Here is a 26,741-nt window from a genome sequence, read left to right as displayed (position 1 = left end):
TGATCAACACTCTTGGTTCATGCGAAGATCATGCACAGGCTGATTTGTTTCTTCTCTCTTTTTTTTTTTTCTTTTTTTTTCCTTTTTTTTTTTCTTTTCTTTTAAATTATTTTCTTTCTCTTTTTTTTTTCTTTTTGCTTTTAGCAGATGTTGTGTCGCGTACATGAGTCAGTCCGCACGCTCTGAGAACTTCTTGAAACTGACACTAACAGTTTTTACATTGACCAACTGGAGGCTCATAAAAGTTACAGATGTGACTTATATGTTGCTTGTATATGATAATAAGAACAATTGACACCAGTGAACACTATTAGAGTGACTGAGCAGCAGAGCACGGTCTTCTCTGGCCGTGCCACTGACTATGTCAGTTGGTGAAGGGGTGAAAGGCTACAAAGTCATGCCACAAAAAGGGTCAACTGAGTGACAGTGAAGCAACAAATCGACACATGATGAAAACAAATAAAGACATAGATCAATTCTAATAACTAACTTCCAAACTAGCCGAGACTTACTAACTAAAACAAACACATGAAATTGACTAAATAAGTAACGAATTAACTAACTATCCAATTAATTACTCCCTCTGCGAGTCATCCATTGCTTGAACAATAGTTGTATGCTTATGTTTTCTCCTAGTCCATACATGAAAGCCTTTATTTGAAATTAGTCCAGCATTTTCAAGAGACAGTTACCGCGCTTGCGCGCGCACACACACACACACACACACACACGCGCGCGCGCGCACACACACACACACACACACACACACACACACATTATTTTAAACATTTCATATTATAAAAATACACATATATATATATATACATATATATATCTATAATAACTGGGGTCTGGGTTTTTTTTCTCTCTCTCTCAATCTTGTGCGGCAATGAGGATAAATCTGAGATGGGGGCAATTTTAGAGTGTAGCCAACATGGAGGGGAGATAAGTAACATACTACTTCTCTCTGACACGAAGTGGCAACATGGAAGACCACAAAGCGAAACACAAACACTCGGCGCCTTCCGTCCAAAACTTACGTGCCAAACAAAGGGAAACGCAAGTTGGTATGTGTCATTTGATCATTTGAATGTTGTTTTAATGTTAATCAATAAAGGGCGTCACAATAATCACTGGCTAGTTTTTTGCTGATTTCTCTACTCCATGCGTCAAATGATGCTTTTGCGCAACATCTTCAAATCAGATGGAAATGCCACGTGCTGAGATGTTCTTTACGTGGCTGCTGATATGCTGGCTGCCCAGTCCATCTCTATATTTTAGAAAGACTTAATTATGTCCCAACTCACTCCCGTGAGAGTTTCTTAGTGTCCATAATACCCAGATTGCTCAGAAATCTGAAGAACATGATGAAACAGAAGCAACGCAACCTCTTCAATCGTCGCCATGCTAGCAACAAGTACAAGAAAAGCAACACCTCTCAAACCTGGAGACACCGTCTTTGTCTCAACACCTCTCAAAGCTGGAGCTGTACAGGAGAAGAGCATTGTAGGGATCCTTTGATTTTTTTTAAATGAAGTTTTTGACTGTTTGCACAGCTCTTTCAGCTTCTCCATTACTTTGGGGGTAGTGAGGAGAGCTTGTGGTGTGTGTGAAGTCTGCAGCAAAGTTGCGGAACTCTGCGCTGGCAAACTGAGGGCCGTTGTAGGAGATGACAACATCAGGAATGCCATGGACAGCAAAAATGCTTTCCAGTTTGCTGATGAGGTTGCTGCTGGTCTGGTTATCAAGACGACAAAGTTCAGGCCATCAAGAGTAGTAATCAACTACAATGAGGAAGGTTTTGCCGTGAAATTCAAACATACCAATTCTTGACCATGGTCTTTCAGGAAATGAGGAGGGGTTCTTTTTGGGTTGGTCTATGTTTGGCACAAGTGTCGCATTTTTGCACAAGGTCTTCATTGTCTTTGGAGACATGCGGCCACCAGACAGAGAATGAAGCAAGCGCTCGACATTTCACAATTCCAAGGTGCCCCTCATGAATGCAATTGAGCATTTCAAGTCTTATCTGTCTTGGGATAATGATTCTGTCCTCAAAGAGCAACAGATCTTTGATGATGGAGAGATGTTCTCTGATGGTCCAATACTGCTTGATGAGTGGTGACTCTGGCATATAGGTGGGCCATCCATTTGTGTAGTACTCTCTGATTTCAGCTGTTTCTGAGTCTGATTTCTGCAGTTCTTTGATTTCGTGCAGTTTGTTTTTTGAAGCAGGAAGGCTGTCTATGGTCTGCTTGGCCAGTAGTTCAGCTTCTTTGACGAGGTTGATGTCTGCTTTTTCTGGTCGAGAGTGGGGTGCTCGAGAGAGAGCGTCTGCTGAGATTTGATTTTTTCCTAGAATTTGTGTGACGTTTGGGGAAAATCTCATCAGGCGAAGCCTGAAGTGTTGAATGCGTGGAGGCATTTTGGCGACTTCTGTGGTGGACAAGAGAGGGACTAGAGGTTTGTGATTGGTCTCAACTGTGAAGCTGAGTCCAAGGAGGTACTCGCTTAGTCTCTGACAGGCCCATGTGACTGCCAGGGCTTCTTTTTCTATGACAGCATAGTTGCGTTCTGCGTCAGAAAGAGAGAGCGATATGTAGCACACCGGTCGTCGCACCTTGTCATCTTGTATCTGGAACAGAACTGCACCAAGACATGCATTGGAAGCATCAGTGGCTAGGAAGGTTTCTCTCTCAGGACTGTAATGGGCCAGGACAGGTGGTGAGAGGAGAAGGTTTTTCACTTGTTGAAAAGACATGAAGAAATCTGGAGAAGTCATCAAAAAACATCACAATCCCTGTTCCTTCATTGTTCTGACGGACAGTGGCCCCATCAGACACAATCACACACACCTGGTCTCAACCCCCAGTGATGCCCATCCCCCCGAAGGAACAACTGCTGTAACTGAGAACTCTCCCACAGCACCTCCACCTCCTTCTCAACGCCCATCAACCCCAAGACCTTTCCCCAGAGCAACACCAGATCAGCCTACCACATAGCTCCTGAGATCCTGACTCTCCACAGATCCCAGAGAATCATCCGAAACCTCAGCAGCTTGATCTGTGACATTTCACTCTTTGTAACGCTTTATGTCATAACATTAACAATGTTTAGTTTGTTCCAGTTCTAACAAACAAAAGTTGGTAGTGTTTAGTTTGTTCCAGTTCTAACAAACAAAAGTTGGTAGTTGTATTGTTCATATTTTTGTAACTTAATCTTTCAGAATTTGAATTATTATCAAAAAGATAGATTTTGAATTATTATCAAAAAGATAATTGTTTTGAGCCCTTTAATGTACAGTATATCTAAACATGTTTATTCCTTGAAAAGTGGGAGTTGTAGGATAGAGTCATCTCCCTTTACGATCTTCGGTCAGGACAGCAGCAAAACATGACAACGCATCAGAACTACCGTCTCTGTCTCAGCTAGACGAATAGGACTGTCAGAACATACAACACATGACGACACCAGTTTGAAATGAGGATGCGGGTGCTGCTGCTGTTATGGATTTATAACTCATCACCTCAGTACCTGTTTAGGTTTGAGACGGTGTAGCAGTCTTTCTTTCTTTCTGCTGTCGACATGGTCTGAGGGATATGTGGGATCATGATCAAACCCATTTATCATTTTGGTAAGCTAATGAGGCTTTCAAGACATGTAGTGTTTTAAATCGGCAGAGATATTATTCCAAACAACTGTGACATGGATTACAGTATAGATCTTCAAAATGCATACTTGTTATTATTATGATACGACTTTTTGAAACAAATATTATTTGCTACTTCTACTGGTTCTAGTTCTGATCATTTTCAACCAATCATAAAACTTTTATTGCCAGAAACTTCTGTTCACAGAAATTCGGAAAAGCAAAAGAGACCGCAAGTTCAACGCAAAGAGGGTGCGTTTGGAAAACACTGAAGGGGAGGAGGGCAGCATATCTCTGGAAGAGGTATATTTTCTTTTGAGACATGCATTTACATATCTATACTCTGCTGTTCGAGCGAATGAGTACCCACAATATATCCCAAAGAAGGAAAATGAACAAACAATCAAGCGAACAAGATTATCCATTCTAGTCAGGTAATATAATTCATGCTGGTTTTTTGTTGTTTTATCTTGTTGTGTAGCTAATCTGCATAGATCTGTCTTTATCAATGTTTGTGAACTTATGTGACATCTTCACATTTTGTTCTTTTTTGTCAGTGTTGTTGTCTTTTTTCTTCCATGCCTCCTACCTACATGTATACTAATTACAAGTTGTTATTTTTTATCCCTTTGCTTCAGAGTTTTGAAGTCATGAGCAAAATTCAGTGCTTTGTAAATTTATATTAATTATACTTATAACAATAGTTATGTATTATATGCTCTGAAAAATGTGAAAGCATTTAAATGCTTTGACCCAATTCAGGGCATATGAGAAACGCTGTATTTGTGTGTGTGTGTGTGTGTGTGTGTGTGTGATGGCAGACAGAGGCGGCATGCAGGGAGCTGGTGAAAAAGGGAGACAACACGATGGAGTGTTTACTGAAACTGCGGCGTGCCTTCACACAGGGACCCGAGTTCATTGACGTTCTCTTCCGGTATGAATTCATTGCTCCTTTGGTTTCCACTTTAGAATCTGTAGGTGTTTGTTTGCTTTTTTGTGGGGTTTTTTTTGTTTTGTTTTGGTTTTTTTAATTATGAAAAATTACTCCAAATAGCTTCAGCTATAATTCGAGTTACAATTTTTTTATATGAGAATGAGTTTGGTACACAGATGAAAAACAGCACTGAAGGGATGAAACACTTTTGACCGTACTTTGAAATCAGTTACCCTCAGATGGGCAGAACAGATTTAAAATAGGCGGGGAGCAGTTTGCACAGGACAGGAATCAGACCCCTGCCGGAGTCTGCACTAGTGGGTCACAGTAAGTATGTTACTTAAACGTAATTTTAGGAAGAAAATTTCCATTTGCTTATAAGAAACACTATACAGACATGTTCTTAGAAGTGATGTCAGATAGAGTAGATGGAGCTGCCATGGGAGAATCACTCAGGTGTTGGACTTGTGATCCAGTGTTCACCAGTGATCAGTGTGACTTGTGATCAAGTGTTCACCAGTGATCAGTGTGACTTGTGATCCATTTTCCACCAGTGATCAGTGTGACTTGTGATCCAGTGTTCACCAGTGATCAGTGATGGACTTGTGATCCAGTGTTCACCAGTGATCAGTGTGACTTGTGATCCAGTGTTCACCAGTGATCAGTGATGGACTTGTGATCCAGTGTTCACCAGTGATCAGTGATGGACTTGTGATCCAGTGTTCACCAGTGATCAGTGATGGACTTGTGATCCAGTGTTCACCAGTGATCAGTGATGGACTTGTGATCCAGTGTTCACCAGTGATCAGTGATGGACTTGTGATCCAGTGTTCACCAGTGATCAGTGTGACTTGTGATCCAGTGTTCACCAGTGATCAGTGTGACTTGTGATCCAGTGTTCACCAGTGATCAGTGTGACTTGTGATCCAGTGTTCACCAGTGATCAGTGTGACTTGTGATCCAGTGTTCACCAGTGATCAGTGTGACTTGTGATCCAGTGTTCACCAGTGATCAGTGATGGACTTGTGATCCAGTGTTCACCAGTGATCAGTGTGACTTGTGATCCTGTGTTCATCAGTGATCAGTGATGGACTTGTGATCCTGTATTCGCCAGTGATTATAATGGACTTGTGATCCAGTGTTCACAGTGATTGGTGTGACTTGTGATCCAGTGTTCACCAGTGATCACAGATCAAGGCCCACCATTTCAGCACGATGATGTGTCCTTGGGAAAGGCTCTTTATTCTGATTTTCCTCACTCCACCCAGGTGTGAATGGGTACCTAACCTCGGTCGGGGGAAGTTAAAATGTTGAAAGAAAAGGATTAGGTCCCGCTTTCCTATGCCAAGCCCTAGACACAGTGGACATGAATTCCCTGCCCTCCTATGCCAAGCCCTAGACACAGTGGACATGGATTCACTACCTTTCTATGCTAAACCATAGACATAGTGGACATGAATTCCCTGCCCTCCTATGCCAAGCCCTAGACACAGTGGACATGGATTCACTACCTTTCTATGCTAAGCCCTAGACACAGTGGACATGAATTCACTGCCTTCCTATGCTAAGCCCTAGACACAGTGGACATGAATTCACTGCCTTCCTATGCTAAGCCCTAGACACAGTGGACATGAATTCACTGCCTTCCTATGCTAAGCGCTAGACACAGTGGACATGAATTTACTGCCTTCCTATTCTAAGCCCTAGACACAGTGGACATGAATTCACTGCCTTCCTGTGCTAAACCCTGGACACAGTGGACATGAATTCACTGCCTTCCCATGCTGAACACTAGACACACTGGACATGAATTCACTGCCTTCCTATGCAAAGCCCTAGACTTGGTGCACATGAATTCACTGCCTTCCTATGCTAAGCCCTAGACACAGTGGACATGAATTCCCTGACTTGCTGTGCTGAACCCTGGACACAGTGGACATGAATTCGCTGCCTTCCTATGCCCAGCCCTGGACACAGTGGACATGAATTCACTGCCTTCCTATGCTGAGCCCTAGACACACTGGACATGAATTCACTGCTTTCCTATGCTAAGCCCTAGACACAGTGGACATGAATTCCCTGCCTTCTTATGCCCTGCCCTAGACACAGTGGACATGAATGCCCTGCCTTCCTATGCTAAGCCCTAGACACAGTGGACATGAATTCACTGCCTTCTGATGCCCAGCCCTGGACACAGTGGACATGAACTTACTGCCTTCCTATGCTGAGCTGTAGACACAGTGGACATGAATTCACTTTCCTTCCTATGCCCAGCCCTGGACACAGTGGACATGAATTCCCTGTCTTCCTATGCAAAGCCCTAGACACAGTGGACATGAATTCACTGCCTTCTTATGCTAAGCCCTAGACACAGTAGACCTGAATTCCCTGCCTTCCTATGCTAAGCCCTAGACACAGTGGACATGAATTCACTGCCTTCCTATGCTACGCCCTAGACACAATGGACATGAATTCACTGCCTTCTTATGCCCACCCCTAGACACAGTGGACATGAATTCACTGCCTTCCTGTGCTGAGCCCTAGACACAGTGGACATGAATTCCCTGCCTTCCTATGCTACGCCCTAGACACAGTGGACATGAATTCCCTGCCTTCCTATGCTAAGCCCTAGACACAGTGGACATGAATTCCCTGCCTTCCTATGCTAAGCCCTAGACACAGTGGACATGAATTCACTGCATTCTTATGCCCAGCCCTGGACACAATGGACATGAATTCACTGCCTTCCTGTGCTGAGCCCTAGACACAGTAGACATGAATTCACTGCCTTCTTATGCCCAGCCCTGGACACAGTGGACATGAATTCACTGCCTTCCTGTGCTAAGCCCTAGACACAGTGGACATGAATTCCCTGCCTTCCTGTGCTGAGCCCTGGACACAGTGGACATGAATTCCCTGCCTTCCTGTGCTAATCCCTAGACACAGTGGACATGAATTTATTGCCTTCCTATGTTAAGCCCTAGACACAGTGGACATGAATTCACTGCCTTCCTATGCTAAGCCCTGGACACAGTGGACATGATTCACTGCCTTCCTATGCTAAGCCCTGGACACAGTGGACATGAATTCACTGCTTTCCTATGCTAAGCCCTAGACACAGTGGACATGAATTCCCTGCCTTCCTGTGCTGAGCCCTAGACACAGTGGACATGAATTTACTGCCTTCCTATGCAAAGCCCTAGACACAGTGGACATGAATTCACTGCCTTCCTATGCTAAGCCCTGGACACAGTGGACATGATTCACTGCCTTCCTATGCAAAGCCCTGGACACAGTGGACATGAATTCACTGCCTTCCTATGCTGAACCCTGGACACAGTGGACAGGAATTCCCGTCCTTCCTATGCTAAGCCCCAGACACAGTGGACATGAATTCACTGCCTTCCTGTGCTGAGCCCTAGACACAGTGGACATGAATTAACTGCCTTCCTATGCTAAGCCCTAGACACAGTGGACATGAATTCCCTGCCTTCCTGTGCTAAGCCCTATTCACAGTAGACATGAATTCACTGCCTTCCTGTGCTGAGCCGTAGACACAGTGGACATGAATTCACTGCCTTCCTATGCTAAGCCCTGGACACAGTGGACATGAATTCACTGCCTTCCTATGCTGAACCCTGGACACAGTGGACATGAATTCCCTGCCTTCCTATGCTAAGCCCCAGACACAGTGGACATGAATTCCCTGCCTTCCTGTGCTGAGCCCTAGACACAGTGGACATGAATTCACTGCCTTCCTATGCTAAGCCCTGGACACAGTGGACATGAATTCACTGCCTTCCTATGCTAAGCCCTGGACACAGTGGACATGAATTCACTCCCTTCCTATGCTGAACCCTGGACACAGTGGACAGGAATTCCCGTCCTTCCTATGCTAAGCCCCAGACACAGTGGACATGAATTCACTGCCTTCCTGTGCTGAGCCCTAGACACAGTGGACATGAATTAACTGCCTTCCTATGCTAAGCCCTAGACACAGTGGACATGAATTCCCTGCCTTCCTGTGCTAAGCCCTATTCACAGTAGACATGAATTCACTGCCTTCCTGTGCTGAGCCGTAGACACAGTGGACATGAATTCACTGCCTTCCTATGCTAAGCCCTGGACACAGTGGACATGAATTCACTGCCTTCCTATGCTGAACCCTGGACACAGTGGACAGGAATTCCCTGCCTTCCTATGCTAAGCCCCAGACACAGTGGACAGGAATTCCCTGCCTTCCTGTGCTGAGCCCTAGACACAGTGGACATGAATTCCCTGCCTTCCTATGCTAAGCCCCAGACACAGTGGACATGAATTCACTGCCTTCCTGTGCTAAGCCCTAGACACAGTGGACATGAATTCGCTGCCTTCCTATGCTAATCCCTGGACACAGTGGACATGAATTCACTGCTTTCCTATGCTAAGCCCTAGACACAGTGGACATGAATTCACTGCCTTCCTCTGCTGAGCCCTAGACACAGTGGACATGAATTCACTGCCTTCTTATGCCCAGCCCTAGACACAGTGGACGTGAATTCACTGCCTTCCTGTGCTGAGCCCTAGACACAGTGGATATGAATTCCCAGCCCCGATGGTCATGAAAGGCTATGGGACCCCTTTGATGTAACAGGGTAGACAACTGCCTGGCCAGTCTCGTGGGGCTGCTGACGGGGAGGGCGATAGAGGTGCAGGAGCAAGTGGCCTGGTGCATGACCAACGTGGCCACAGGGCGGCCAGAACACGTGCTGGCCCTGGCCAAAGCGGCCGCCCCCTACTGCATCACCTACATCTCTGGTTCCAGTCCTGTGCTGCAGGTGTGTGTGTGTGTGTGTGTGTGTGTGTGTGAAAGAGAGAATGCATGTGTGCGTATGAGAAAGAAAAAGTGTGTGAGTGAGAGAGAAGGGAGAAAGATAGAGAGGTGGTGTGTATGAGAGAGAGTGTCCATGTGTGTGTGTGTGTGAGAAATTGTGTGTGTGAGAGAATGTTGTTCTGTGTGGGGGGGGGGGGGGTTAGTGTGTGTGTGTTTATGTATGCGAGAAAGAGAATGTTTGTGTGTGCATGTGTGAAAGAAAGTGAGAGAATATGCGAATATGTGTGAGAGAGAGTAGGTGAGCGTGAGAGAGAAAGAAAGAGAGACAGCATATGTGTGTGAGAGTGGGTGTGTGAAGGACACTGGGGAGTGGCTGTGTGTTTCAGAGTGGGAGTGTATGCATAAGAGAGAGACTGAAGAGTGTGTGTCACTGAGTGTGCGTGTGATAAAGAGAGAGAGAGAGATTGTAAACTTAAGGGACACTTGAAAGCGACTGTGTGTGTCTTGAGACGGAGATTGTAATTTATGTGAGAGAGATGGAGAGAGAGACCGAAGAGTGTGTGTGTGCTTGTGTGTGAGAGAGAGATTGTAAGGAACAATTGAGAGTGAACGTGTGAGTGGGGGAGTGTCTGTGAGGCAGAAAGAGAGAGACTGGAGAGTTTGTGACAGGTAGAGAGAGAGAGACTGAAGAGTTTGTGACAGGTAGAGAGAGACTGAAGAGTTTGTGACAGACAGAGAGAGACTGAAGAGTTTGTGACAGATAGAGAGAGACTGAAGAGTTTGTGACAGGTAGAGAGAAAGGCTGAAGAGTTTGTGACAGGTAGAGAGAGAGAGACTGAAGAGTTTGTGACAGATGAGAGAGAGAGAGAGACTGAAGAGTTTGTGACAGAGAGAGACTGGAGAGTTTGTGACAGGTAGAGAGAAAGGCTGAAGAGTTTGTGACAGGTAGAGAGAGAGAGAGACTGAAGAGTTTGTGACAGGTAGAGAGAGAGAGAGACTGAAGAGTTTGTGACAGGTAGAGAGAAAGGCTGAAGAGTTTGTGACAGGTAGAGAGAGAGAGAGACTGAAGAGTTTGTGACAGGTAGAGAGAGAGAGAGACTGAAGAGTTTGTGACAGGTAGAGAGAGAGAGAGACTGAAGAGTTTGTGACAGGTAGAGAGAGAGAGAGAGAGAGAGAGAGAGAGAGACTGAAGAGTTTGTGACAGGTAGAGAGAGAGAGACTGAAGAGTTTGTGACAGATAGAGAGAGAGAGACTGAAGAGTTTGTGACAGATAGAGACTGAAGAGTTTGTGACAGATGAGAGAGATAGAGAGACTGAAGAGTTTGTAACAGGTAGATAGAGAGAGAGACTGAAGAGTTTGTGACAGAGAGAGATAGAGACTGAAGAGTTTGTGACAGATAGAGAGAGAGACTGAAGAGTTTGTGACAGAGAAAGAGAAAGAGAGACTGAAGAGTTTGTGACAGATACTGAGATAGAGAGAGACTGAAGAGTTTGTGACAGAGAGAGAGACTGAAGAGTTTGTGACAGATAGAGAGAGAGACTGAAGAGTTTGTGACAGAGATAGAGATAGAGAGACTGAAGAGTTTGTGACAGATGAGAGAGAGAGAGAGACTGAAGAGTTTGTAACAGGTAGAGAGAGAGACTGAAGAGTTTGTGACAGGTAGAGAGAGAGAGAGAGACTGAAGAGTTTGTGACAGGTAGAGAACGAACGAACGAACGAACGAACGAAATTTTATTTTACGAGGGTAAAGGAGTAAGCACAAAGTACTTTTTTACATCCAGCCCTCTGGGCATGAATAATAATTGGAAAAAAAGCAACAAAGTAAAAAAAAAAAAAAAAAAAAAAAAAGAAGCGAGAGAGAGAGAGAGAGAGACTGAAGAGTTTGTGACAGGTAGAGAGAGAGAAAGAGAGAGACTGAAGAGTTTGTGACAGGTAGAGAGAGAGAGAGAGACTGAAGAGTTTGTGACAGGTAGAGAGAGAGAGGTCTGTAACAGGAAGGGACTCCACAAAACAAATGACAGCTGTACTGGTCATTGGTAGTGATGCCTGACGAGAACTACGTCCTCCCCACTCTTCCCTCACCCCCCCCCCCCCCCCCCCATCCCCCTGCCCCCCCTCCCCTCTCACCTCCCATGCTGTGTGCAGGACCAGTGTGCGTGGGCGTTGGGCAACATGGCGGGTGACAACGTGGAGTGTCGCCTGCTGCTCCACTCCATGGGCTGTCTGCCTCCGCTCATCAACCTGCTGCAGGTATGTCACATCACATTACATTACACATTACACATCACATTACATCACATCACACATTACATCACATCACATACATCACATCATGTCACATCACATCACATCACATTACACATCACATTACACATCACATCACATTACACATCACACATTACATTACACATCACATCACATACATCGCATCACATACATCACATAACACATCACACATTACATTACACATAACATCACATCACACATTACACCACAGCATCACATCACATCACATTATCACACCATTGTACATCACATCATCACACCATTGTACATCACATCATCACATTACATCACGTCACATCATCACATTACATCACGTCACATGACATCACATCACACATTACATCATGTGATATCATTACATCACACATCCCATCACATCACATTACACACCACACATTACATTCCACATCACATCGTCACCTCACATCGCACATCACATATCACACATCACGTCACGCATCATATCACATTACACATTACATTACACATCACGTCACATCACACATTACATTACATCACATCACATCACACAATACATCACATCACACCCACATCATATCAATGCTTTATTATCTCAAAAAGAGGAATTGTTGTCATGTTTGCTGATAAATAAAAGGCAACATGAAAGAAAAAAGGCATTTCGTGTGAATGTACATCATTTTATCATTCAGTAAACAAATTCAAACACAAATATTTAGCACAGAATAAGCATCCACAGTACATTATATTTATCTGTATTGCTTAATTCCACATTAGAAATTGATAATAATAATTATTATTCATGATAAGAATAATAATGATAATAATAACGATTATAATGATTTTAAGAAATCAATAAATGAAACTGAGTGAATGGAATTTAAGCAAAATAACAGTAAGTAAAATGATTGTATACCAGCAGTCAAATAATAAAATGATGTTTGCATAGCACTAATAGAAAGCTCAAATGAATAATCATATATAACTAAGACTGCCTTTACATACAGGTTATATGTACATGCACACACATGCACATGCACACGAACACACACACACACACACACACACACACACATTTTTCTTTTTCTTTTTCCATGTGAAGAGGTATTGCATTGAAAGTTTCTCACGCTGAGCGACATGTTTCTGTGTGTTCATCCAACAGAGTCCCACGCCGGCTTGTGTCAAATCGGCAGCGTTTGCCATCAGCAATCTGATTGCAGAGCTGCACTCCATATGCAAGTAAGATGCTGTGATGCTGGGGGCATGGGGGTTGTATTTCCCCATTTTCAGGGCTTCTGAGAATTTCCAGAGCTTCTGAGAACTCATGAATAGGCATCTCACATTTTTTTGAAAACATCATGGTAAATGCAACAACAAAAAATATGGTAAACAAGTCCCAGAGACCCTCAAGATTTTTTTTTACTTAACAGAAGCCCTTTGTCACGTACCTGTACACTGGTGAGCTCTGTGTGTGTGTGTGTGTGTGTGTGTGTGTGTGTGTGTGTGTGTGTGCTTTCTGGTCTCATTTAATGTGTTTAGTGTATGTGTGAGAATGTATCATTGTATGTGTGAGTGTGTTTGTGTATGTGTGTTTGCTGTATGTGTGAATATGTGTGTGTGTGTGTGCTTGCTCTCTGTATGTGTGATAATCATGAGTTATGTGTTGGTGCTGTATAGCAGTGCGTATGTGTGTGTATTTGCTGTGTGTGTGTTTGCTCTGTGTGTGTATGTGCGTGCATGCATGCATATATATGTAAAGTTTCTGATCTCAGTTTAAAGCATTAAGTGTATGTAAGTATGTGTAAGTGTGTTTGCTGTATGTGTGTGTGCTTGTGTGCATTTACTCTGTGTGTGTGTGTGTGTGTGTGTGAGTGTGTGTAATCATGAGCTGCGCATTATTGCTGTAGAGCAGTGTGGTGCATGTGAGTGTTTGTGTCTGCTCTGTGTGTGTGTTTTCTGTATGTATGTTTGTGTGTGTGTGTGTGTATGTGTCTTTTCTGTATGTGTGTGTGTGTGTAGTCATGAGCTGCGCATTATTTCTGTAGAGAGGTGTGTGTGTGTGCATCTGCTCTGTATGTATGTTTTATGTATGTGTGTTTTATGTATGTGTGTCTGTAGTCGTGAGCTGTGCATTATTTCTGTAGAGACGAGTGTGTGTGTGTGTCTGGTCTGTGTGTGTTTTCTGTATGTGTGTGTGTTTGTGTGTGTGTGTATGTGTGTTTTCTGTATGTATATATGTGTGTGTGCATGTGTTTTCTGTATGTATATATGTGTGTGTGTGTGTGTTTTCTGTATGTATATATGTGTGTGTGTGTGTGTTTTCTGTATGTATATATGTTGTGTGTGTGTCCAGGGACGCAGTGCAGGCAGGACTGCTGACGGTGATGCTGCAGTTACTGCAGAAGACGGACGTCACACCTGACGTGCTGAGTGAGCTGGGTTGGGTGGTCACCTACCTGACCAACAGGTAAAAACTGCCCCGTCAACCCCAAACATTGACGGTAGCGCATAGTATCGATGAAACAAACATTGACTTCTCTCCCCTGCCCTGCTCTTGCCCTCAATGCCCAATCTTCCCCCCCCACCCACCCACCCCAAATTCGTCCTCCCACCCCCACCCCCTCTTTTTTTTTTCTTTTTTTTTTTTGTGCGGTTGACATGATGCATTAGTAGGTTTGATATAAGTTGCTACTCACTCATCTGATCCATGGATAGGAGTACATCCATATGATGCAGATTTCTCCATATGGCTTTTTTTGTGATTTGAAAATGTTTTAGTTTTCCTTTTAGTTTACTTTGCTTTGGTGTAAAGTCGTGCGTTTCAGTTAACGAGCATTCCCTGGATCCGGGACGCCAATTTTTTAAGTGCTGCAAAGGAATCAGTCACTCCTACACATGCCTGTAGTGATGTTCCCACCGTGTTGCTCCGTGTGTGTTCTTGTCCATCCTTTTCACTGCCATCATCTGTTCTCTCTTTCACATGTTGTGCAAAGAAATTACAAGGACAGGGTACCGTCCATACCTTGGTCCTGTTGCCTGGAATAAACTTAAATGCCAAATTTGTCATGCTGAAACAGAATCTGAGTTCAAATCTGGCCTCCCTTACAAATCTTCTTTTATGGATGTCTGGTGGTGGCATATGTGTGTTTGTGTGTGAGTGATTGAATGTGTGTGTGTGTGTGTGTGTGTGTGTGTGCTTTGTCATTGACAAATACCATCCACTTGTTTTGATTATAGAACACTGTCTTGTTGATTTTTTATATTGATTGTCAGCACTCTTGACCCTTGTGCTAAGCTGTTTGGGTGTGTTATAAAGAAATGCCCATTATTGTATTGCATAGTATTGTATTTCTTTTTTGTCATAATAGATTTCTCTGTGTGTGAAATTCAGGCTGCTCTCCCAAAAGAGAGCACATGGCTGCTTTGCGGCACCTCCCGTATGTCCATTCTTTCGTCCTTTCTGCAAGCGTATTTGTTTTACAGTGGATATGAATTCAGTGCCCCCAGTAGACCACTGGAGGGTTCGGCAGCCACCTTGGATCTTGCGCATGCGCATCTAACTTTTACTTGAAATTTGAGCAGTGCTAAAGGCGATCGACAAAAGCAGCAAACATGTGCTGTCCTCCGTTTATTCAGTTGATAGCCTCCGTTGCTACAACCAGACTCTGATCAATGAAGTGTCATCGTATGCACACACAAAAAAAAAGAGAAAAAAAAAAAAAAAAGAAGCCTGCTGTTTTGCACGTTCTGCCTCTCTCTCAGTCGCCTTTGTTGCTTGAAACTTCAGAGAGCTGGAGCACAGATCATGTGACATGCTTCTGTAAGCTATATAAGGACGGAACTCTTCAGCGGTCTGTTACCATAAAAGGCTGTGGGACCTTTAACCTTTGACATTTGATGTGTGTGCTGACAGCCCAGAGGTGGTGGTTGAGATGGTGACGATGGGCTTCCTCCCTGTTCTGGTGGACATCGTGGTTCACGTCGCCATGACTGGCCAGGTCAAAGGGGGAGAGGTCAGCAGGACTCTTCTTTTTGTGTTGCTTTTGTTGTTGTATTTTTTTTGTTTTGTTTTTCTTCGTTAATTATCATCAAACTTTTTTTCTTTTTTTAATCCAGAGATGCTAACTGTTACGATTTTGCTGTATTTTATTACGCTCAGTCGCAGTTTGTTCCGACGTTACGCCAGTATCAGAACTGTTCTGACAAATTCATTTTCAACTGCATTGCATGGTCACATGCTTTCCTGTTGTAACATTACCCACATACTCTAGATTTATTGATCACAAGGCCAGGGCAGTCACTACTAACCTTGGTCTCACGTGATGATGCTCAGCTAATCGCTTGCATGTTTACATTGAAACAGCATTGAGTGGACCAATCAGCTTAATCGTTTGCCCTAACAAGAGAGAACGTGGCTGAAGCAAGCTGTACTTCGGTCAAACGGCGTCTGTGCCCGGTGGACTGTTGATGTGGCTTGGAGTCTTTGAGTGTGACGTACGAAATTCAAAACGTTCCTACCAAATTTCCTGATTGTTCCTACAGACACTTGACAGGGGTTGGCATCTCTGAAAATCTTAGCCGCCCAGAAAGAACAGGAGCAGGATGGTGACCTCAGTTTCGATACCCCTCCACTTCCGTGCTAGGGGTGAGTCCTGTCAGTGTTGTCAGCGTCGGCATCTTCATGGAGGGCTGTTGTTTGAGGGACGTGGTGGCGGTCTCCACTCTGGGAGGGACGCTCACTCATTCTGGCTCTGCGACTAAGCCATTATTGTCGTTAGTAGGGGGCTTAGTAGGTGGTGTCCTAAGTACGTTAAAACAGAACAGGCACCACTGAACACCACTGAAGTGACTCAGCAGCAGTGCAGGGTCTCCTCTGGTGTGTGGCCTACTGGCGACCTAACATCAATGATTCCCTGTGGACTGCCAACGCTGGAACTACGACGGACAAACCCAGGTGTGGCCGTGTATGGGGGAATCTGAATGAGTGGCATGGGAGTAATGCCACTGAAACAGGTGCAGATGATGGGGCAGCAAAACAAAAACAAAACAAAACACAAAAAAAGAACAGGAGCAGGATGGAAGACGGCTGCCAGAAAAAGCGTTGCTTTAGGCATGCAGAAGGGAGGTTATTTACTAAGGGAGTTAACTAGCAGCACCTTATTGTGATTTCTCTGCTTAATTAAGGGGAGTCATGGTTCACACAGGACAGGGAATCAGACCCTTGCTTGAGTCTTCACCAGTGGGTCATGGTATGGTATGGAGTGTTAGATCAAACGTAACTTTCTATCATTTCATTTATTTATGACAGATGAGAAAAATGTTCAATAAACAAAGAAGAAGAAGAAACACACACACACACACACACACAGAAAGAAAAAGAAAGAAAGAAGAGCAATATCCTGGATGAGTACAAACCAACGTACATACAAAAACAAAAGACAGAGAACCGGCACATTGTGATTGAACTAAGCAGCTAACAGAAATGACTGGCAAGGGGGGTGAGGTGAGGAAAAATTTGTTGTTGACTTTGAATGGAACATGGAAGGGAAGAGAAAAAAACAAATGTCTGCTGCGCAATCTTACACATGTGCACTTGTACGTGCACAAAGACATGCGCTTGCAGTGTGCGTGCACATACAGAGAAAAGAGCATGTATACATTTTTACATGCTTACACACATATATGTGTGTGTGTGTGTGCATGTGTGTGTGTGTGCAAGATTGTTCTTTGATCAAAAAACAAATGTACACACATAAACGCAAACGTGCGCACACACACACGCACACAACACACACACATACAACACGCCCGCACACAAACACACACACACACACACACACACACACACACACAAACCAGACATCTTTTTTTGATTATAATGCTCTGATGATTTTTTATTTTCATTCTTGTTTTTGCGTGCGTGTGTGTGATGTCACCCCTTTGATATTTTGTTAAAGTATTTATGAACACAAAAAATATTTGAGTATTATCGGTTAGAAGGGGTGGGACATGTGAATGAAAGGAGGGTTGGGGGAAACTGGGCAAATGAGGGTGAAGTGTGGGTGAAATTTGAAATGAAGTTATTTTTTCTCTTCTTTTTCTGTGATGTCAGTCAAGTACTAATAACTGAGACGGGCGCAATAGCCGAGTGGTTAAAGCGTTGGACTTTCAGTCTGAGGGTCCCGGGTTCGAATCACGGTGACGGCGCCTGGTGGGTAAAGGGTGGAGATTTTTACGATCTCCCAGGTCAACATATGTGCAGACCTGCTAGTGCCTGAACCCCCTTCGTGTGTATATGCAAGCAGAAGATCAAATACGCACGTTAAAGATCCTGTAATCCATGTCAGCGTTCGGTGGGTTATGGAAACAAGAACATACCCAGCATGCACACCCCCGAAAACGGAGTATGGCTGCCTACATGGCGGGGTAAAAACGGTCATACACGTAAAAGCCCACTTGTGTGCATATGAGTGAACGCAGAAGAAGAAGAAGACTAATAACTGAAAGTTGGTCACTTCCTTTTTTTTTTCTTTACTTTTCTTTTCTGACTGTGATGTCAAGCACCAAAGAGCTACAGACCAGTGTACAGCTTGTAGCATGACAACCAGGCAGTCACTTCCTATCTTTTTTTTTGTCTTTTTCAAAGTGTTGTAATTCCCAAGGTATCTTGTTGTTTTTTTTGTGTGTGTATTTTTGTTGGTTTTTTTGTTGCTGTTGTTTTCCAACTGTGCTGTGAATGACCAATGACTGAGGAGTGCAGCGTGCCCACCAGGTGGCGACACCGATGCTGCGGGCGCTGGGTAACGTGTGCTGCGGGCCGGACGAGTACAGCCTGATGGCCTGCGGGAACCCCCGCCTCATGCCTGCCCTGCTGAGGCTCCTGCAGTCACCCCTGCCGCACGTCGTGAAGGAGACCGTCTGGGTCATGTCCAACATGACCAGTTAGTTACCGCCCTGTTTTGTTACTGTGATGATACTTGTGATAGTTATGATGATGATGGTGATGGTGATGTTGGTGATGGTGGTGTCCAACATGACCAGTTAGTTACCGCCCGGTTTTTTTACTGTGATGATACTTAGGATAGTTATGATGATGATGGTGATGATGATGATCATAATGATGGGGATGGTGGTGTCCAACATGACCAGTTAGTTACCGCCCGGTTTTGTTACTGTGATGATACTTGTGATAGTTATGATGATGATGATAATGATGGTGATGTTGGTGTCCAACATGACCAGTTAGTTACCGCCCTGTTTTGTTACTGTGATGATACTTGTGATAGTTATGATGGTGATGGTGATGTTGGTGATGGTGGTGTCCAACATGACCAGTTAGTTACCGCCCTGTTTTGTTACTGTGATGATACTTGTGATAGTTATGATGATGATGGTGATGATGATGATGATAATGATGGTGATGTTGGTGTCCAACATGACCAGTTAGTTACCGCCCTGCGTTGTTACAGTGATGATACTAAGGATAGTTATGATGATGATGGTGATGATGATGATCATAATGATGGGGATGGTGGTGTCCAACATGACCAGTTAGTTACCGCCCTGTTTTGTTACTGTGATGGTACTTAGGATAGTTATGATGATGATGGTGATGTTGGTGATGGTGGTGTCCAACATGACCAGTTACCGTAAAGTTTGGTGTATTGAGAGCACTGGTATATAAGCCGCACCCACTAAATTTTGGAAAAAATTGAACTTTATACATACTTAAGCCGCACTTATTTCCGGTACCGGAACACATACTGATACTACAGAAAAGCTGTCAATACTGTAGGTTATGAAATAAACACAAGCGGGAACAACACAAAGAAAAGCAAGTGAAAATACTGCTAGTGCCACAAAAATCAATAAATAAACACAACAAAAATAAGATCCATAATTTAGGGATAGTCACATTTATTCAAAGTCATCCTGCTCACTGAATCCACTGAAATCTTCGTCTTCAGTGTCCAAGTTGAAGAGAACCAGCACAGCTTCCTCCGCCATCTTATCACTGACTTTAGCCTCGCTTTCACTTCATGAACATGAAGGTGGAGGTCGCTGCTGGTTCGTCGCTTGCACTGTCGTCTGCTAGGTCAATCGCCTTCAATTTGAAGGCTGCATCATAGGCATAATATCACGTTTTCGGCATGATGAGGGTGTACGCTTGAGCAGAGTAGAACTGAATGCTGATCTGAAGGCTTTAATGTGTGCCGATTTGATTTATAAAACGTGAACAGTTAGCACACTATCCTGAAGCTCATCCAAAAATTCATGGACAGAAATCATGATTTTGGTGAGTTGAAGGGCAGCTAAGAATAGACGAGAACGTGACACTCCCGGGATCGTTAAAATCCTCAAATAAGCCGCATCATTGTATAAGCCGCAGAGGTTGAAGCTGGAGTAAAAAGTCACGGCTTATAGACCAAACTTTACGGTAGTTACTGCCCTGTTTTGTTATAGTGATGATACTTAGGATAGTTATGATGATGATGGGGATGATGATGAGGATAATGATGGTGATGTTGGTGATGGTGGTGTCCAACATGACCAGTCAGTTACTGCTGCTTTTTGTTATACTATAGTGATGATAGCAATGATAGTTATAATAATGGTCATAATGATGATGGTAATGATGGTGAAATGTGTGTGTAGACATGTGTGAGGTGTTTGAGGCGCAGTGTTGACACAAGTGTTGATGTGTGTGCCTGTCAGGTTACTAGCATTGTGTGTGTGTGTGTGTGTGTGTTTGTGTATGTGTGTGTATCTATGTGTGTGTGTATAGATCTTTGTGTGTGTTTGTATCTGTGTGTGTGTGTGTTTGTGTATGTGTGTGTATCTATATGTCTGTGTGTGTGTGTGTGTATAGATCCTTGTGTGTGTCTGTGTGTGTGTGTGTGAGGAGAGTAAGGTGCAGTGTTGACACAGGTGTGTATGTGTGTTACCTGTCAGGTGACTACAGCATCAGTCGGTCAGTGTGTGTGTGTGTGTATGGTTTTTTTTGGGTGCGTGTGTATCTGTGTGTGTGTGTGTGTGTGTGTGTGCATGTGAGGTTTTGAGGCGCAGTGGTGACACAGGTGTGTATATGTGCTACCCTTCAGGTGACTACAGCGTCAGCCAGTCAGTGGTGTACGGACCCATGCTGCCCACGCTGGTCTCCCTTCTGGACAGGGGTCACCAGGTGCAGATGGAGGTGAGGATTGGGATCCCTGCTGGCTGGGGATTTGTTTGTTTGCCTTTTGCTTCCGGGTTTCTTTCTTTGTTAGCTTTCAGTTTCAGGTTCAGGCGCCAGGTAACCCGCCTTCGCCCCTTCTCCTATCAGTAGTAGCAGTTCCGCCGGGCTTATATCTAAGCCACACGAGCAGGCTAGGAGCTGGACTTAGTTGTCAGAGGCTGTTGGAGACGCGCGCCATGAGGGGCATTTTATAGACAATGGGAGCTTTCTAAGGAAGGAAGCCAGCTCACACAGCCAACCATTCCTGCCACGTATGAGGAAGCAAAAACTCTCCTCCACAGCTGATTCCGAAGAGGCAGGGTCACCCTGAACGGAGGCTACCAGGCACACCAGGATCCCATCAGGACACTGGAGAGGAGACACCAGACTACCATTACCGCCTTCGCATAGGACACTGCGGCCTCCGAGCACACCTGAAGAGGATTGGAGTGGCAGCCACATCCCTATGTGATTGCGGCCAGGCTGACCAGACCCCATCCCATATTCTCCAAGACTGCCCCCTGTATGAGAAGATGCGGCAGCAGTCCTAGCCTGGGGGTGCTGACCTCAACACCAAGCTCTGGGGGACGGCAGCCGATCTTCACCGGACGTCCGAGTTTGTGGCATCCCTCGGACTTCGACCCTGACTGCGTAGCTGTCGAACGCAAAAGAAAGAAAGAAAGAAAGTTTCAGGTTCAAGGAGTAATCAAAAGCGTGCGGGCTGATCCATTTATGCTACTCCACATATGCTTTAAAAAAAAAAAAAAAGATTTGCAAAAAGAAAAAGGAGCTGATGCTTGGCCTTAGCATTAACCCAGCTTGCTGAATTTGTGAATCAGTATTGATCTTTTAAGCTGTTTTGGGGTTGTCTTTTGTTTTGTTTTTTGCGTTTTGAAATGATGACGTGTTGTGTTGGTGTTCGAATGAATGAGTGGATTTTTTTTTTCTTTTTCTTTTTTTTAATGAGTGGATCTTTTATTAAATGTCTTTTCACAGCAGTGATATCAGATGAGCAGATTGAACTATGAGACGGTGACAGTAGTGACCTTGAAGTAGCATTCAACACAACTTACAAAATTAGGATTCTAAGGTGTGTGTGCAAAAGAAGAGTTCGAAAATGTGTGTGCAAAAAGTAGGGTACTAAAAAGTGTGTGTGCTCAGACTGTTTTTTGTATGTTTGTTTGTTTTCGTTTTTACTAGATATTGACCTGAGCTTTCTCCGATGGGTGATAGTGGTACAGTGTCTGATGTATTTTGGTAGAGATTTCAAAACCTCTGTATGGTCAAAGTGTGCAAATGTTCTGAAACCATGGGTTCAGGCACTAGCAGGTCTGCACAAATGTTGACCTGGGAGATCATAAGAAATCTCCACTCTACCCACCAGGCTCTGTAAGCGATAGCTCTGTAAGCAGGACCATCAGATTGAAAGTCCAACGCTTTAACCATCTGGCTATTGCACCCATCGTTGAGACAACATACATGAAAGTCCAATGCTTTAACCACTATGCTGTTGTGCCCATCGTTGAGACGACGTACGTGAAAGTCCAACGTTTTAACCACAGTGCTATTGCACCAATCGTTGAGACGACGTACGTGAAAGTCCAACGTTTTAACCACAGTGCTATTGCACCCATCGTTGAGACGACGTACGTGAAAGTCCAGCGTTTTAACCGCTGTGCTGTTGCACCCATCGTTGAGACGATGTATGTGAAAGTCCAACATTTTAACCACTGTGCTATTGCGCTAGTCGTTGAGATAATGTGCATGAAAGTCCAACGCTTTAACCACTGTGCTATTGCACCCATCGTTGAGATAATGTGCATGAAAGTCCAACGCTTTAACCACTGTGCTATTGCACCCATCGTTGAGACGATGTATGTGAAAGTCCAATGCTTTAACCACTATGCTATTGCGCTAGTCGTTGAGATAATGTGCATGAAAGTCCAACGCTTTAACCACTGTGCTATTGCACCCATCGTTGAGACGACGTACATGAAAGTCCAACGCTTTAACCACTGTGCTATTGCACCCATCATTGAGATGACGTACATGAAAGTCCAGCGCTTTAACCACTGTGCTATTGCACCCATCATTGAGACGACGTACATGAAAGCCCGACGCTTTAAACACTGTGCTGTTGCACCCATCGTTGAGATGACGTACATGAAAGTCCAACGCTTTAACCACTGTGCTATTGCACCCATCATTGAGATGACGTACATGAAAGTCCAGCGCTTTAACCATCTGGCTATTGCACCCATCATTGAGACAACGTACATGAAAGCCTGACGCTTTAAACACTGTGCTATTGCACCCATCATTGAGACGACGTACATGAAAGTCCAACGCTTTAACCATCTGGCTATTGCACCCATCATTGAGACGACGTACATGAAAGCCCGACGCTTTAAACACTGTGCTGTTGCACCCATCGTTGAGACGACGTACATGAAAGTCCAACGCTTTAACCACTGTGCTATTGCACCCATCATTGAGACGACGTACATGAAAGTCCAACGCTTTAACCATCTGGCTATTGCACCCATCATTGAGACGACGTACATGAAAGCCCGACGCTTTAACCACTGTGCTATTGCACCCATCATTGAGATGACGTACATGAAAGCCCGACGCTTTAACCACTGTGCTATTGCACCCATCATTGAGACGACGTACATGAAAGTCCAACGCTTTAACCACTGTGCTGTTGTGCTCATCGTTGTACACACAATGCAGCATGGCTAGCCATTGAAAGTCCAACACTTTAACCACTATTCTGTTGCGCCTGTGGTTGCAGACAGTGTACATGAAAATCCAACGCTTTAACAACTCATCTGTTGTGCACTGTGGTTGCAGACGATGTATACGCTGTGCAACATGGCCAGCCATGGGGAGACAACCTGTGGGGAGCTGGTGTCGCACGGAGCGGTGGCCAAGGTGGTGCCCTTGCTGAAGACTGTGGACCTGGAGCTGCTGCACATGGCTCTGGCCTTCTGTGAGGCCGTGCTGCGCTACTCTGAGGACGTGAGTGCTGTCAGGGGCTGTGCTGAGTGTTGTCAGGGGCTGTGCTGTGTGTTGTCAGGGGCTGTGCTGAGTGTTGTCAGGGGCTGTGCTGTGTGCTGTCAGGGCGGGGCTGTGTGCTGAGTGTTGTCAGGGGCTGTGCTGTGTGTTGTCAGGGGCTGTGCTGAGTGTTGTCAGGGGCTGTGCTGTGTGCTGAGTGTTGTCAGGGGCTGTGCTGTGTGTTGTCAGGGGCTGTGCTGTGTGCTGAGTGTTGTCAGGGGCTGTGCTGTGTGCTGAGTGTTGTCAGGGGCTGTGCTGTGTGTTGTCAGGGGCTGTGCTGTGTGCTGAGTGTTGTCAGGGGCTGTGCTGTGTGCTGAGTGTTGTCAGGGGCTGTGCTGAGTGTTGTCAGGGGCTGTGCTGTGTGTTGTCTTGTGCTGTGCTGTGTGCTGGGTGTTGTCAGGAGCTGTGCTGTGTGCCGAGTGTTGTCAGGGGCTGTGCTGTGTGCCGAGTGTTGTCAGGGGCTGTGCTGTATGCTGAGTGTTGTCAGGGGCTGTGCTAAGTGCTGAGTGTTGTCTGGGGCTGTGCTGTGTGCTGAGTGTTGTTGGGGGCTGTGCTGTGTGCTGGGTGTTGTCAGGGGCTGTGCTGTATGCTGGGTGTTGTCAGGGGCTGTGCTGTGTGTTGTCAGGGGCTGTGCTGATTGTTGTCAGGGGCTGTACTGAGTGTTGTCAGGGGCTGTGCTGTGCTGAGTGTTGTCAGGGGCTGTGCTGAGTGCTGGGTGTTGTCAGGGGCTGTGCTGAGTGTTGTCAGGAGCTGTGCTGATTGTTGTCAGGGGCTGTGCTGAGTGTTGTCAGGGGCTGTGCTGAGTGCTGTCAGGGGCTGTGCTGAGTGTTGTCAGGGGCTGTGCTGAGTGTTGTCAGGGGCTGTGCTGTGTGCTGAGTGTTGTCAGGGGCTGTGCTGTGCTGTGTGTTGTCAGGGGCTGTGCTGAGTGTTGTCAGGGGCTGTGCTGTGTGCTGAGTGTTGTCAGGGGCTGTGCTGTGTGCTGAGTGTTGTCAGGGGCTGTGCTGTGTGCTGAGTGTTGTCAGGGGCTGTGCTAAGTGCTGAGTGTTGTCAGGGGCTGTGCTGGGTGTTGTTGGGGGCGTGTTGGTGTATGTTGTTGATGGTATGAAAGGTGTGGTGGCCTGTTTTCGATGCATGCGATTGTTCAGTCTGTTGTGACCAGAACACTTGGATGAAAAACCTGCATGAACCATGGTCTATGTCCTTGCAGGCACGGTTTGTGTTTGAGGAGTGTGGGGGCCTGTCCAATCTGGAACAACTGCAGCACCACGCCAACTCTGACATCCAGAGTCAGGCACAGGAACTGGCTGACACCTACTTTGGAGACGAGGCTGGTGACGAGTACGATGACTGAGAGTGTTGTAGTGTCTTCATGAAAGTCTGTATGATGACTGAGGGTGTTGTAGTGTCTTCATGAAAGTCTGTATGATGACTGAGAGTGTTGTAGTGTCTTCATGAAAGTCTGTACGATGACTGAGGGTGTTGTAGTGTCTTCATGAAAGTCTGTATGATGACTGAGAGTGTTGTAGTGTCTTCATGAAAGTCTGTACGATGACTGAGAGTGTTGTAGTGTCTTCATGAAAGTCTGTACGATGACTGAGAGTGTTGTAGTGTCTTCATGAAAGTCTGTACGATGACTGAGAGTGTTGTAGTGTCTTCATGAAAGTCTGTATGATGACTGAGGGTGTTGTAGTGCCTTCATGAAAGTCTGTATGATGACTGAGGGTGTTGTAGTGTCTTCATGAAAGTCTGTACGATGACTGAGGGTGTTGAAGTGTCTTCATGAAAGTCTGTACTATGACTGAGAGTGTTGTAGTGTCTTCATGAAAGTCTGTATGATGACTGAGAGTGTTGTAGTGTCTTCATGAAAGTCTGTACGATGACTGAGGGTGTTGTAGTGTCTTCATGAAAGTCTGTACGATGACTGAGGGTGTTGTAGTGTCTTCATGAAAGTCTGTACGATGACTGAGAGTGTTGTAGTGTCTTCATGAAAGTCTGTACGATGACTGAGAGTGTTGTAGTGTCTTCATGAAAGTCTGTACGATGACTGAGGGTGTTGTTGTGTCTTCATGAAAGTCTGTACGATGACTGAGAGTGTTGTAGTGTCTTCATGAATGTACGATGACTGAGAGTGTTGTAGTGTCTTCATGAAAGTCTGTACGATGACTGAGAGTGTTGAAGTGTCTTCATGAAAGTCTGTACGATGACTGAGAGTGTTGTAGTGTCTTCATGAATGTACGATGACTGAGAGTGTTGTAGTGTCTTCATGAAAGTCTGTATGATGACTGAGAGTGTTGTAGTGTCTTCATGAAAGTCTGTATGATGACTGAGAGTGTTGTAGTGTCTTCATGAAAGTCTGTACGATGACTGAGAGTGTTGAAGTGTCTTCATGAAAGTCTGTACGATGACTGAGAGTGTTGTAGTGTCTTCATGAAAGTCTGTACGATGACTGAGGGTGTTGTAGTGTCTTCATGAAAGTACGATGACTGACAGTGTTGTAGTGTCTTCATGAAAGTCTGTACGATGACTGAGAGTGTTGTAGTGTCTTCATGAAAGTCTGTACGATGACTGAGGGTGTTGTAGTGTCTTCATGAAAGTACGATGACTGAGAGTGTTGTAGTGTCTTCATGAAAGTCTGTACGATGACTGAGGGTGTTGTAGTGTCTTCATGAAAGTACGATGACTGAGAGTGTTGTAGTGTCTTCATGAAAGTTTGTACGATGACTGAGAGTGTTGAAGTGTCTTCATGAAAGTCTGTACTATGACTGAGAGTGTTGAAGTGTCTTCATGAAAGTCTGTATGATGACTGAG

At 44.9% G+C, this 26,741-nt stretch overlaps 1 protein-coding gene across 1 annotated transcript; it reads left to right on the top strand.

Moving 5' to 3' along the window:
- Positions 1-966: 966 nt before the first annotated feature.
- On the top strand, positions 967-25,402 carry LOC143274696 (uncharacterized). Its single transcript, XM_076578586.1, has 12 exons — positions 967-1,067; positions 3,855-3,949; positions 4,468-4,580; positions 9,214-9,397; positions 11,540-11,644; positions 12,822-12,898; positions 14,013-14,126; positions 15,573-15,672; positions 18,432-18,600; positions 20,761-20,852; positions 23,730-23,897; positions 25,141-25,402. Exons 1-12 carry the CDS (start codon positions 986-988, stop codon positions 25,282-25,284), a joined length of 1,443 nt encoding a protein of 480 aa, XP_076434701.1. The 5' UTR covers positions 967-985; the 3' UTR covers positions 25,285-25,402.
- The last annotated feature ends 1,339 nt before the right edge of the window (positions 25,403-26,741 follow it).

Source organism: Babylonia areolata, chromosome 29, assembly GCF_041734735.1.
Source record: "Babylonia areolata isolate BAREFJ2019XMU chromosome 29, ASM4173473v1, whole genome shotgun sequence".
Taxonomy (NCBI): Eukaryota; Metazoa; Mollusca; class Gastropoda; order Neogastropoda; family Buccinidae; genus Babylonia; species Babylonia areolata.
Note: the sequence above shows the minus strand (reverse complement) of the source record. Positions and strands in the feature narration are given on the sequence as shown.

What these genes read in the sequence shown, in the direction of transcription:
- LOC143274696 (XM_076578586.1), top strand. Translation starts at nt 986, where the DNA reads ATGGAAGACCACAAAGCGAAACACAAACACTCGGCGCCTTCCGTCCAA. An exon ending in TTCATTGACGTTCTCTTCCG is followed by an intron (nt 4,581 to 9,213) that starts GTATGAATTCAT and finishes TTGATGTAACAG; the next exon opens with GGTAGACAACTGCCTGGCCA. An exon ending in GAGCTGCACTCCATATGCAA is followed by an intron (nt 12,899 to 14,012) that starts GTAAGATGCTGT and finishes GTGTGTGTCCAG; the next exon opens with GGACGCAGTGCAGGCAGGAC.